This window comes from Corvus moneduloides, chromosome 1 (genome assembly GCF_009650955.1).
Source record: "Corvus moneduloides isolate bCorMon1 chromosome 1, bCorMon1.pri, whole genome shotgun sequence".
NCBI lineage: Eukaryota > Metazoa > Chordata > Aves > Passeriformes > Corvidae > Corvus > Corvus moneduloides.
In genome coordinates, this window is record NC_045476.1 from 60834318 (window position 1) to 60849626 (window position 15309).

Here is a 15309-nt window from a genome sequence, read left to right on the forward strand (position 1 = left end):
CTGCCTCACCTAGAACAGTTCAAAAGGTAAAAGCCATGTCTTCATTTTCACAAATTCTTTATTGTGTCAGCTACAGACAGTCTGGATACATTTTTTTCTGGTAGAAAAATTGCAGAAATCTATTCTAGGTCAACGACTTCCACTGTCAGTATCATTCAAAGTGTTCAGAAGGCTCAAAGGAGAAAAATAGATCACTAAGTATTGGTATTATGCAAGCTCTCTGAAGAGGTATTGACTGCATTTATCGCAAAGAATTAAGAAGTGGCTTTGATGTCATTCTATTCATGAATGTCCTTTCTTTACAACTGATCTCACATAATAAACCCTGCTATAAAAACCAGCATGCATTTTGACTAGATTAAGGACAAAACTACTTCAGATACGTAATGCTGTGGGATATAAACACAAAGTAATGCCAGTGAAAGGCACTCAAATCTCTGTGTGTACAGGACATCAGGCAGAAGAAAGGCACAGATTTTGTATGCTGTGATCACAAAGACAACTATGCTTATTAAAGCAGTTCTATAAATCCCATCAAGCTGACACTATTGAGCAGTAGATATGCGAGTAAGTGTGAACGTGATTCCTCCTGTGAAGGAAGGATTCGTGAAGCTGCCTTGCCTTGGATCAGGTAAGGTGTGCTTGTACACTGCCTACACACTGGCAGCTCAGCTGGGACAATCCCCGCAGGAACGGCAGGAGGTGGTTATAAAGCAGCAACCCTTCCGCTGCTCCTGCCTCCCGCAGTGACACGGATCATTAATGGCAGCTGCCATGGGAATGGAGCACTCAAAGGGCAGGAGCACTGGTCCCTGCACTGCCAACAGTCAGGAGCTGACAGCTGAGGGCAAGAAAGGGATTTTGCCCCAGCAGACCCTTCCATGTTGTCCCTAATGTTCTGGAGCAGTTCAGGTGCAGAGGTGGTCACTGTCTGCCAAAGGCAGTGGAGATGAGGGATTCTCCATCCTAGCTCTAACACAGCAGGAAAGAGGATTTGTCAGAAACCAATTGCTCTCTCCGCAAAACAAGAGGCAGGCACGGCACTTTTTGTCATGTATCAAGAGAAAAACAGTCAGGAAGTTAAAAATACCTTATTTTCTTTCATATCTAAATTCATCGATATCAGCTCTCACTTTCTTTACAAGCAAATGTTTAAGCCTGAACTGAAGCCAAAACATCAAGCATCCTGAAATATCTATCTCCAAAAAACAGCTTTCTGGAACCATTTTTCATTTTGTGTAAATAAAACCAATGTAGAGCATCAGGCAACAAAACAATCCAAGACTGGACCAGAAGCTAAGCCGGAGCCTGTGCCACACAAGGCTTGGCCACCTTGTCACATCTCGATCCCAGCCTACCACAACCAGGGAAAAATGATACATTTCTCAGCTGGCTTGCATGAAGCAGAAAGTAGTCTTTCTGAGCATTTCTTTCCATGAAGTTTAAAATGAAACAAGAAATTGAGGAAGTTGCACCAAATTCTACCCATTTCTTTTCATCTAATCAGAAATACACATTAGTAAGACACTGCTAACCACATGGTATGCTCTTTATGTATACATTACTAATATTTTAGTATTATTTTCTATTGTAACTCATACAGTACTTAAAATTTATTATTAACTGAGGTTTTTTGGGGGTTTTTTTGGTCTAGTTTTGACACTAACACACTGGGTCATTTTTTCCATGAAAACTCAGTATCTTAATCTCACAAGGAAAAATGTAGAAACAAAACTCAAATATCTCTCCTTGATAAATGCTGCCTGTCAGAAGCCAATGATCCCAGTGCACAAGATACACAGTTCACTTGACAATGTGAGCTCAATAACAATGAAGAAGTACTTTTTTCAGTCCCCCATTTTGTGACAAGGGTCTAGATTGCAACCAGTCTCACTGTAATTTATTTCCTGAGAGAAGAGTGGGAGTTCTGTGTGAAAATTGTTTTATGTTTCTTCCTTCCTCCATTACTATGCCATGGAAGCAAGTATTCTATTCTATAACTTACGCAGTAATAATTACACAGACTAAGCTGATTATAAATGTACACAATACATGTGTTTTATGTGACTGCTTTCTTTTTTCCTCTTTCCTTTTGAACTAGAACATCAAACACAAAATATACATAACATTTGCTTTGTGTACACAGGAACACATTTTTCTCTGTCATAAGGATTTTATGTTTGAAGGTTCCAACTGCAGAAAACTTAATAAAATACATACTCATTTTCATAGTTAAGTCAGTAGGAACACTCACAGCATGTGTGAGTCTTTGCAGAAATAGTAATGGTGTAACTTCAACTGTAAATGTTACACAAAAACATACTCACCCATAATTACACTAGTTTCTAATAATTTTTTTTTCCTAAATAACCTCTTTCAAATAAAAGATTGATCAACCACCCCCAAGACTCTTTACAGAATTCACATCCCAGCATTATTCCTCATTGTTATGCAGGATCAGCTATGGAATTATAGTGGAAGTGTGCCTGCCAGCATATAACACCACCATCTGAGAGGGTCTGCATATATTACCACCTATAGTTTAGTCATGGTTCAAAAGAAGTCAGCTCTGGACTCATTAATTAAAGAATTCAGTTGTATTCCCTGGAGAAGATTTTGGAAGAGAACCAAAAGGTGACTACAGAATGGCTGCTGCTTTTAAAATATGACAAAGATATTTTTGGATTTATTTTGTAGAGTTGAATCTTTACTGAAATTAACAAGCTATTGAAAAACTCCATGACTGAACAGGGTTTTAAATGGCAAACCAGTTCATTTCTAGGGAAACAATGTTCTTATTAATGACATTTTATAGCTTTGCATTTACATTAGTCCAGAAGCTTACTTGCAGTATATGTTACATTTTCTAGTCTGTTCATTATTTTATGGATTTTTACAGGGACACCTTTCAATTAACCACAGTATAGGAGCAGAGGGAAACCCACAGATGGTGCTGGGAGCTCAATTAATTAATGCTGGGATGTTATTTTCCTCACTTTGGTAGCTGTTACCACTATGGCATCCAATACTCTCCTCTCCTCTGTGTTGAGGTGGCATCTGAGGCACCAGAGTGCCCATCTCTTCCTGCTCCAACCCTGGAGCACAAACATGGCCAGTGTCCCCACAGGAGGAGCAGAGAGGTGATCTGATCAGTGGCAGCAGTTTCCATCTGACCAACACCCATGACCTTCATCATTCCAACTAATACAAACACCTTGAAGCCCATGCACATCTAGACTTGTGATCAAGAGCATAGTCGTCATCTATCTGCAATTTCGGCTTGGCTTGGTGGTCATATGTTAAAAATCTAAGCCAAAACAAAACTGTAATACTATATTTGATCCCTCTCTAGGGATCAAAGGAGAGAAGACACAGAGAGGCCCAAACCCCCTGATTCTTCCTGGGTACACTGAAAGTCCTGTGAAGGAAGCCAGGTAATCTTAAGTATTAAATTACAATTTCTTTTTTACTTCTAAAATACTCACCTGACTTTCTCTTTGGTGTTTCTAAGAACAGTTGCAGCAAAATTTTGTGTAACACCAACCAGACTGATGCCATCAACTTCCACAATTTGGTCATTCACTTGGATCCTTTCAGGGGAAAAACACAAATGCATAAATAATTGTATGAATTCTTGTGAATTTTCAGAAAAACTTAGCATAGAGAGATCTTTCTAGTGTGATTTTAAACAAAAGCTCAGTCATAAAAGGATTGAGGTAAATATGAAAAAGAAATCATTCCTTGCACACAGACATCTCATAAATGCAGCTTCAAAGTTACCATAACATTTAATATCATCAATTAATTATCAAGTCCCTTTCCTTGTATAGAAATACAGCAATACAAACTCTTGAATTTGTCATCTGAATTAAATTAAATGAAATACTTGAACAGCTCTTTTATCATTCTTTCCTAAGCCAATCTTGAAAAACATCATAAGACACAGCTCTGGCATTTCATGTTAATGGAAAAAAAATGTAGTATTTAACTAAAACAACCTGCTCATCTGTGGAGAGAAGAACTTATGTATCAGACCCAATTGTGACATAATCTCTTAAGATATTTCATCCAACTTGTTCCAAAAAGATGAATTCCCAGTGTAAGAGTGATCTTGATGCACACCACCATAAGACCTTGGACTGTTTTAATGAGGACTCTCTTTTTGAAACCAAACACTTATTTACTGCTAATATACTTTTTAATGCAGAAAAACTTAAGACAGAATGAAAGTCATGCTGCTTTTCTCTAAAGCAAGTGCCGTTACAAAATCTCTAGAGCAGGCACTGGACTCATCTGGATTACAAATCCCTGGAAGATGACTGCTATACTACTCTTTAGAAACGCACGATCTCTAAGAGTTTCAAAATAAAACCCAAACAAACACATCCAGAACTATAAAAGGGAAGAATTTTCAGGTACGTATATGAATTCTATTGATCCAAACTACAGTTTACAAAGCAACCAAGAAATAGGTATGAAAAAATTCTAATTAAATACCTAAATTAATGTATTTAACATCTTAGGATATATTAGTGATAAGACTTATTTTCAAAGAACAACAGAGGCTTCAACAGAATGCTGAAGTATTATGACATGGAGCACTAATTTCTCTGCCAAGTCTGAGGAAATGCTTTGCAGTGTTACATGTGTTCAAGCAGTATCTTCTGTTCTTTGGATTCCAGTGATGAGTAAGAAATACAGTATTTACTCTTTGGCAGCCTCACACCACAGAATGCCACCGTGTTCTAGGCAGGATCTCCCTTGAAAAAGGAAGCCTATAAACTACATTGAAAATCATACCAGGCATTTTAACCTCAGAATTTTACTTCAGTTTTCACTGAAATATTTAAGAAATACAGCAATCACATTAATATTTAATTTTGATTTTTTTTTAACTTTAGCAAACACAGAGTGCAGTTAGATGGCCACAGGAGTACCCAGAAAAGAACTTTTAAGAAGTTGGTGCCCACTGAGTGGGAAACTGTCACCCTCTTGGCTGAAAATGGTGGAAGAACAGATTCCTTTGAGATGACAACTTAGCTACAACACTGTACCTCACTATGCAGTGGACTAGCAGTGTTCAGTGTTCAGATACACAGGTACAGTATTTCAGGTGATGAAACATCATCTTAGAGAACTGTTGCCTGCCATTTCGTAAGTGGCTCTATATTGATTCAGTCTAATTCTATTTGTCCTTCAGGCCTATTTTGTATCTCCTTATTTCTTGGTTGTATAGCTCCTAAATTAACTTCCAACTACTATTTTTATAGCCAGTGTTCTCCAAAACTCCTTTATTTCTATATACACATATATTTTAATTATATATAAATATACATGCATATCAACATACAAAGAGCAGCCTTCCCGTTAGAGCCCACTCCAACAGGAGCTCCAGGCCTCCTCTATCTCTGAAATCTCGTTTCAAACACAAATGAAAAATTAGGCTCAGGTTGCCAAAGCCTGAATTATAGACATTTTACTGCTTTTATAATTAATAAAATTGGTAATTCTTCTGATAATTATTTTCTAATGCTCAGGACTTCAAACTCTGCCTGCAGATTACAGTGAAGTAGCAACTACAGAAGCAAACCAACGTATGGTTTCATATGGTTTCATATGGTTTTTCAGTATGATGAACTGAAAAATTTAATTCGTGCAGAGAAAACTTCTAGAGTTCAAGTTAAGAACTATGTAATGTTTCAAAACTGCTGCTCCCAATGTTATCAAAGTACTTTAAAAAGTGAATGACTCATCACCACAATAATTTGAAAGAAGCAGCTATGGATTGATTGATCCAGGAAAAGATTTTATTTTTCATATTCAGTCTAATGGCTGATTTCATATTTTTCACACTATTAATAACCTCTCCTAATACTTATCAACATGCTTGCCTTTGGATCCATCTTGAAGCACCCTCATTGGTTAAGTACTGGCACACAAAACCTTTAAATATGACAACTAAATGCTACCTGCTTGTCTGCAGCAACATGAATCAAGCCAGTGGTGTTAAATCACTGAGAAGCCCCTTTGTACAGATTTTGTATTTCAATGGGAAACAAGTACTTTATATCATAATTTCATGGGTCTTTCAATAAAATATAGAAGCTATCCTACAGATACTGTAAGGTTTTAAATTGTAGCTTCAGAAGAACCTGGTTGAAGATTGCTATGCAATTATTCAGAATATCTGATGCAACTGTTGAAATAGTTTTATTTTCTGGAAGGAGACTTTGCTTTGCTATCAGTATTAATGATTAACTAGGCTTTTCATAAAGATGAAGTTAACAGGACCCTTTACAGTTGATGCACTTTATTGTGCAGAACTATCTGGTCCTGACTGAGAGGATTATATATCCCTTTCCCAAGTGAATGATCAGTCAGGCTCTCAAAGAGAAAATCAGAGTCCTATTTCTCAGCTGACTGAACATTCTGCCAGTTGAAAACCAACACAAATATTAGAATGGTCAAAGAATGATATTATTTTTTCTCAGCTGACAAGCTCCTTTCAGATGCCATCTAGGGAAATGAAAGAAGAGACTTGTGATGGAACATTAACTTCTGTAGCCCACTCAAACATGTGAATAATGAGAGGAAAAGAAATTACAGATCATAACAGAGCAGCAGTGAGTGACGGATTTTCAACCAGAGAATTCACAAATAATACCAGTCGTGAGCTTAATGCCTTCTGGCTGAGGTCAAGCATACCCTTCAGAAAAACACTCACTTAAATTCAAAGTAATGGATAAAGTCATGACATCTTGAGGTGTCAGCTTCTTCATTTGCCTTCATAATTTTTAAGCCTATGATAAATCAGTACTTGGCTTTCAACTTGATATCTTATTGCCAAGATCTGTAAAGATACCTCCAAGCCCAATCTAGAAGACAATACACTTCAGTAGCAATGTTACTAAACTTTGTGACCCCCTGCCTTCTAGAGTCTTCTGTTTAAATTTTTGGGGGGTTTCCACAGCAGAACAACTTTTTGCCTCGTTGAAAAGTTAGAGGTGTTCATCAACAAGGAACATGTTACTGCAATATATTTTTTAGAAGATAGCATCAACATCTTAAGAGTTTTTTCCTACTCTTATTTATAAACAATATTTTCATATTGTTTCTAACGCAATAACGCATTAATGGTTAAAATCAGAAAATGAGGATGCATATAAGTTGATTTAATTGCTTACATATCGGAGAAGTAATATTTTATTGGCATGAAAATTTACATAGTTATGCACTAGGACAGAACGACAAATTGTATGGGTTGGAAGATATTTAAGAATACTTTTCATTATTAAATGATTACATAGTAAAGTATTTTTCTATCTCCTAATGAGAAGAGGTTGGCTTGGTTGTGGCAGGTATTGTACAATACACAGATTGGCAGGTGTTGTATAATACACAGATAACTGTGCCCCATATGATAGGAAATATTTTATGTTCAAAAGGAGTTATTTAGCCTGCACATACCAAATAAGCAATTCTAGAAGCAAGCAGGTTTTATAGGAGCATTTTACAAGACTACACACACCAATCCACTTCTTTAGTGGGCAAGATTTATGGTATGAAGAGCTTCCTACTTCAATTAATTAATGTACTTTCAGTGCTGTAGGTGTGAAAACTGAACTCTGGAACAGAAGACTATCCAAAGTAAGAAATATAGAGTAACAGTCTGTGTTAGTAAACTTGAAGGGAGTGTATTTAGTAAAAGTTCAAACATTCAGGTAGACTAATTATTTCCCTAATCACAGAATCATCAAGGTTGGAAAAGATCTTCAACATCATCCAGTTCAGCCGTCAACATTGCAGCTCAATGACTCCTAAACCACATCCCAAGTGCCACATCCAGATGCCTCTTCAACACTTCCAGAGACAGTGACTCCACCACCTTTCTGGGCAACTTAATTCCCATATCTTTCACTCTTTCAGTGAAAAAAAGTTCTAATATTTAATCTGAACCTCACCTGACACAATCTAAGGCCATTTCCTCTCATCCTTTCACTTGAGACATGTCAGAAGAGACCGACCCCCACCCAGCTACAACTTCCTTTCAGGTGGTTGTTGAGAGTGATAAGATCTCCCCTCAGCCTCCTCTTCTCCAGGTTAAACACCCCCAGCTCCCTCAGCCACACCTTGTAAGACTTGTGCTCCAGACTCTTCACTAGCTTTGTTTCCCTTCTCTGGACACACTTCAGCACCCCATTGTCTTTCTTGTAGTGAAAGGCCCAGAACTGGACACAGCACTTGAGGTGTGGCCTCACCAGTGCCGAGTACAGGGGGACAATCACTGCCCTGGTCCTGCTGGACACACTAGTGCTGGTACAGGCCAGGATGCCTTTGGCTTTCCTGGCTGCCTGGGCACACACTGGCTGATATCCAGCTGCTTGTCAACCAGCACCCCAAGTCCTTTTCCGCTGAGCAGCTCTCAAGCTGTTCCTCCCCCAGCCTGTAGCGCCGCCTGGGGTTGTTGTGACCCAAGTGCAGGACCCGGCACGTTGCCTTACAGAACCTCATGCAGTTGTCCTCAGCCCATCAGTCCAGCCCATCAAGATCTCTTCGTAAGGACATCAAATGTAGAGAGGTCAAATAATCAAATGTTGAACAGAATTCTTTTTCTTAAGTATTGCCTATCCAAAGCTAGCTTGAAATCAATAGAACAGGTGGGAACTCAACACCTTTAGAATCTAAACTGCCTTCAAAAGTGACACAGAGTTTGGAATCACCCGCTTTGCTCAGGCTAAAGCATCTGGGTTCTCAGCAGTCACAAACACATATCTTTGGCAAATTTGTTCTTCTTAAGCAGTGTAAACTCATGGTACCAATTTAGTGTCTTCTCATAACCACATCAGGTACTTGGATCTTACCAATGGAATCTCCAAACTTTACAGCTTGGATTACCATGACATACATTAAGCAAACAACTATTTCCTATGAAAATCATAATTTATAGTAACTATTGCTGAGAAAATTTCCAAATACAAAGTCTAGTTTACCTGCCATCTCTTTCTGCTGTCCCACCCTCTGTTACTGTTTTGACAAATATTCCCAGTTTTTCAAGGCCTGCATCGGCTCCAACTCCCATTCCAATAATGCTTATGCCAAGTCCATCTTCATCTGTGAAAAAGGCAAGAGAAAGCAGAAACTTATTACATTTGATCTGTACAGTTATTTGATAGGTAAACATTTATACTTTGGTTCCTCTTGGCTTTCTGTGTCAGTAACGCTAATATTATTTTGCTTCAGTTTAAAAAACCTATTTGACTGCCATTTTAATTACACACAAAAAATACCATCTGCAGCCTTATGAGGAGCTTAGAACAACAGTCAAGATTTTTACTCCTCCAGTGAAGAATGAATATATCACAACAAACACTGTGTGAAGTCATGTTAATGGAGTGTCACAAAACAATTCTCTTAAGAAGGTAAAAACTGCCTGTCTCTGGGCTGCTTCTTTAATTCCTCATTGAACAATTCCTGAAATCCAAAAAGCCAAGGTGACCACAACAGATTCATGGAAATTCAAGATAGGCTCTCTAGGCATGTGTAGACTTCCTCGAACTTGTAGGTCAGTGTCCCAGGAAGTGGAAATGGCAGACAGACACCATACCTTTTTCTAGTTCAACTGGGAAGAGCTCCAGCTTTTCCACACGCTTCTCAAGTTCATATTCAGCTGATGCAGCCACTGGGTCAACTTCATCATTTCTCCTGTCATAGTCTTCATTAGAATATGTATTGAAAACCTGTGGAAATAGATCACAAATCATTCAGCTACCTACTCCAAAAAGACTTCCAAATCATTAAATTACGTACTGCTTTAGTCCTGTGATGTTGCAAAGTTTGAAAAGGCTTTTAAAAGACAAATTTCTCCTGCTCATCTAAACTACAGGTTTTTTAATTTGTGCTTTTTCATTCAAGGAAGCACAACTATGGTTGCAAAAGTCAACTGAGTGTAAGTTTTTATCGTTTTTGATTATAAGTTCAAAAGGTGACCTTTAATGTATGTGTTGGTCTATGCATAAAAATATTAAAAATACTTAACTCATTAAAAATGCACTATTAACAAACATTAACAGAGTCAAATACACTGAAATTATAATCTGTATAGTGTTTGTGTATTAGTCTTTAGGCCTTACGAAGTTCCGGTTTGCATTCATCCAAAGCTAGACCAGAAGATTACTAATCTACATCACCTACGGATATCATTAGAGATTATGATCCATATTATGTATTAACTTTTTTAGAACTGCAATATATACAGCCATGGGTATTTTTTTTTTAACTAACCAGGTTTACAGGTTTATTTCATCTCTAAAGCAGTAATTTAACAGTGACTGCATTAATCTGATTATATTATTTATGCTACTTACTATCATAATTTCAGCATGGCCTTTAATCAGTGATTATTCAGACCCTCAGAAACATTAGTCAGGAAAAGCATATTTTCATATTTTAGAGATCAGAGTTTGCCAACCTGATTCATTTAACTGCCTGCACTTGGCAGTAAGGAAAGAATATGTGTTATCATTAGTGGTAACAATTTTACTGAGCTTCAGTCCCATGGATATATCATATTCATCACTTCAAATAAAGGAAAACAATTTTCCATATTTCCTTTTCCTCTTTTACAGACAACCTACAGAAGACACCATTGCGTAGCCATGTTTTCCTTTATCACTGTTCCTCTTAAAACATAAAACACTGCACCCTGCTACGTAGCTATACAAATATTCTGAAGGTCTTCAGAAGCCTGCTCTTTTACAGCCCTGCTTGAAGGCTCTGTCACGATGTCCCTGGAGGGAGCACACACAGCAGCTGGGTCATTGCCACCTGAGGTTTCACCTGCCTGAAAAGCTGTTCATTTCTTTTAAATAGTAAACATATTAAAGTTGAAATACAAAAATACTTCTAAATACTATTGTAAGTTTATTAACTATGTTATGGCTACCACAAAGCTACCAAAAAGCCCTCTCAGCTTTATACAAAGTAGTGGTTTAAACAGAAAAGACAGCAGTCACTCAGTGGGAATTTTAACTCCTGTATTTCACATCAATGTGAAACAATTAATTTCTTCTTCCAAGAAGACTGAGATGATAAAGGTTTTACAAGAATTCACAAACCTATCTCACATTGATTTTTAGTCATTATGATGCAAGAAAAAGGCTGCTTTAACTATATTACGCTCCTAGAAAGCCTACATAAATACATGCAAAGCCTAAGTAAAATAAGACACAAACTAAATGCTGTCCAATGCCGCTGAACTTTTTATGCTGCTGTGGTACCTCTAAGATTGGAGAAAAAACACTGATGCAGAAATAAGTAATAAGGAGAGATGCAATTTGAGGCCACCATTTCTAGGCTTACCAAAAAAAAGACAAAACCAGCTGGAAGAGCCATGAAACAGCAGTGAAAAAGTGGTACAACCTCCCTGGCAGCTTCCTTTCTCTCTGGTTTGCTGTCAAAGGCAGCAGTTTTCACCGGCTCTGCTCACTAAGGGTTCCATGTTCAAGCCCAACCTCCTTCATGCTGCCATCAACCAAAATAAGGCTCCATCAACAGACTGAGACCCAACTAAAACATTAGTGAGCTAAGGTTTGACTGCAAACCTTTAGCTTTGAAATGCAGCAGTCATGCAAGCAACTACAGGTTAAAAACAACAGCTGTGAATTTAGCTTGAATCATCTCATTTATTAACATCATCAGAGAGACCCACACCCCAAATGTGAGCGGAGATGAATTGCATCATGGTAAAGGGAGATACTACTTGCTGGAGACAAAGAACAGCTGAGAGAGAGGTATAGCGGAAAATTATGTCACAAAATGAGTATATTTATTTCTGGATTTCTTTTCATCATGTTAATTGGCACCATTCTTTTCCTTGTGTTCAATGACTGGCATGAGATTATTGTGGAAGCAGTTTTAGATTTGTTGCAAAACAACTGGATATGCTTCAGGATATGCTTCTTTGAAAGCATCAAATCATATACTGAATTCAGGTTTAGGATGATCTTTCTTGAATCAGACTTGACAGAAGAGATAGCTTCTGGCTTGTACTCACTGTTTTGGAATATTTTGATGATCCCACTAAAAGGGAACTAAAGATACTGTTGGTAATGAAAAGTTATCATTATGTCTCCAAATACATCACACCACTCTTACCTAGTACCTCACCTAAGCATTCACTCTGAGACTGTAGATCACTGATTGTATAAATCTCTATGTTCCCTACCTGGCATCAATTCACTGTCTTTTGTACACTGGTCATATAATTTTGCCGCTTCCTTCAACAAGGCAGTTGTCTCCCCCTGACTAGGGGAAGAAGAAGAAGGATATTCTTGTATGTCGTTTATCTCATTTAGTACAATCACATTTCATGGTTGACTGATTCTGTTAAATGAATCTCTGGGTGTTAAACTGAAGAACAGTAAATTTGTGCTTGGAAATTTTCTATCTTTGTGAAACAGTCTATCCACCAGAGTAATGAACTGCTTGCTCAGTACAGTCATGAGAACTGTCACTCAAGATTTTACTGCGCTAAAAATAAGACAAACATTTATAACTTCTTCCTCAAAGTATGGTTAACGTGATTTAAGTAGGACTATTTCACCACGTCTGTTGCTGTTGTGCTTCCCGGAGTGTGCGTGGGATTTCAGACTCATGGGAATTCTCCCATTCCCTGTCATTTGACAGATCTGGTTGTACTGCCACTCTGGCCAAGTACCCAGTACAGTAAAGTCACAATCACAGAATATGCTGAGTTGGAAGGGACCCACAAGGATCACCGAGTCTAACTCTGGGCCCTGTACACGACCATCCCCAATAGTCACATCATAAGCCATTACTTAAAGCAAGCTCTTTCACATGAAAATACAGTATAATATCTTAACCTCTGATTTTACCACTACAAGTATTTAGAAAAAAGTAAGTTTCCATAGAATCCACTTGTGACATTTTCTAGGATTTACAACAGCACTTATGGAAACAAAAAGTCAACAGCGGTGACATGTTGAAAGAAACCCTGAAGAACTGCTGTTAACAGAATGTACTTCTGTGTTCTCTAAAGTGACAGAAAAAGGGGTCATCAGTGATTCACCTGGCACCAATACAGTAACAAAGTGTAATACCAAAGAAGAGGGTATAACTGTTAGGCACCCTGGGTGGCATCCCCAGGGAAATCATACATACGCACACACGACCATTTGCTTCTCTTTGGTAAAGCACAAGCTAGAGAAGACATGTCACCAACTATAAAAATATGTTGCTGACTAATGCAGAAAAAACCCTACATTTTTGCTTTAGTACTTCACCTTTAGGAGTAAGATCAGAAGGATGAAAACTGATTATTCTTGAAAAAAGGCAAAGTTGCATAAGTTTAGGGCATTTTTCCATAGCTCTTAACTACCAATAATTTATAGAATTTAGCTAACAGTAACCAGTAGATAGTGATATGGGGTTTTTTATTTTTTTAAGCAAGTCAGAATGGAGATAACTCTAAAGAATCACATGGGTTATCCTTCCCATGGGCTAACCAGCTTGGTGCCATATAAACCACAATATTAGCGTTGCATACAATAAACTGTGCAACATAAAAATTGTCTTATCTGATGTAAGGCTGAGAGAATTGGGGTAGCTCAGCCTGCAAAAGGGAAAGCTTAGGGGTGACCTAACTGTGGGCTCCAACACCCGAAGGTAGCCTATGAGAAAGATGGAGAGAGACAATTTACAAGAGCATGTAGTGACATGGGGGACAAGGGGGAAGAGACTCAAACCGAAAGGGAACAGATTTAGAGTATCTATTATGAAGCACTGAGGATAACCTCTCTGGCTCTGCTGAAGAAGATAAATGAGGAAAAGAAATCACAATTTGATCACTACCTTCTGCTTTAAAATCTTTTTACAGCATAGCTCCAGGGAAGAGAGGAAGCTCTGGCAATATCTGAAATGGGTAACTATTTTTTTAAAGAGTTTTTTCTCTGTGAAGTGGTTGCTTTGTCAGTCAAAGGCAGTGAGTCAGTGAGGAGGCTTCCTCCAGTTTTCCTGGCTTCATGCTCCCCTAAAGCCTGCGTGGGCATCAGCCGTCACTAATGCTTCAGCACAGAAGCATCCAGGAGACAAATCTTCCCAAGAAGCAATTGCAGGAATGAAACACAGATGGGAATTAGACATCAGCAATATTGAAAGAAACTGAACGTCCAATCCATGCCCAGGGTTTCCCGTCAGAAAGCTCTATAGGAGAAATATCTGGTTTAAGTGTCCTGAAACTCTGACAAAGAGACCTGCACAGCTGATTCATGCTTCTAAAATCTAAAAGTATCTGGGCCCAAGACTTCTCCACTCCACAGAGACCTCTTCAGATATATGACAATCCAGGAGCAGCTTCAACGACACACAAACTGTTCAATTTGTTGAGGTGAACTGGAAAATATTATCTCTATGTACTCTTGTTGAATTGGCACAAGTTATCAAGTTTTCCACCTGTGGGAACATCATGAAGACCATTTCTGGTAGAAAACCACAGTGTCACCATCCTGCAGCAGTGCCAACACATCTCAGTTTGGATCCATACATCTCTGTGCGCTACAGCATGTCCTCCTAAACCCAAACCATGCCAAGTGGCATTTCCTGGTGGGACACAAGCATTAAAATGCATGGGCTAACCACGTGCATTCATTAGGCCTGTGACATGAGAGTGCATTTGCTTCATGGTGTAAGTAGTTACAGATTCCTCTGATAGGCTTCTTTCACTGAACTTTTATATACTGCAGTTTTGGGCCAAAACATGGAACCAAAATTGCCTAGGTGGTACTATACATGGATCATCTCCCCTGTTCCTGCTACTTGGCTCACTTTCTGTGCAAAATCTTTAAAACGCCTGTTTTCATTAAGTAGTTTCCTCGAATCAGTGAAAATTATTCTTTATATCCATTTATTATTTATTCTGTGTGTACCTGTTTTATTGCTGATGTACTAGTTTTATTACAATTTACATTGTTACTTGTCTACGTAGCAGAAAAATACAAAATCACTGTTGCTGTAAATGAGATGTGTGCCCCACATGAAAACTACATGCTGTTATTATTAGTTAAAACAGGTCAGAGTAATTATCAAGTAAAAGTAACCCCTGTTACTGAAGAGTAAAACCACAGCTCACATGGAATTTGCAACTTGTACATCTATTAGGGTAGCTGTGTGTTTCAGTAAGTGAGTAAAGCAGCAAGATGCACTGAAACCTGGAGTTGACAAAGATATACGAACAGACTTATCTGAATATTCCTGCTTTTTTTAAAATATGGTAACGAGTTACAATTCCATGAG

General features: G+C 38.2%; 1 protein-coding gene across 7 annotated transcripts in view; it reads right to left on the reverse strand.

Moving 5' to 3' along the window:
* PPP1R9A (protein phosphatase 1 regulatory subunit 9A) overlaps positions 1-15309 on the reverse strand; it is a 137359-nt gene that overhangs the window by 53547 nt on the left and 68503 nt on the right. For all 7 annotated transcript variants that reach the window (XM_032111750.1, XM_032111777.1, XM_032111767.1 and 4 more), the window contains exons 3-5: positions 9605-9737; positions 8991-9111; positions 3486-3590 (exon numbers count right to left, since the gene is read on the reverse strand). In XM_032111750.1, coding sequence (XP_031967641.1) covers positions 3486-3590; positions 8991-9111; positions 9605-9737 — 359 coding nt within the window. The remainder of the gene's footprint in view (positions 1-3485; positions 3591-8990; positions 9112-9604; positions 9738-15309) is intronic.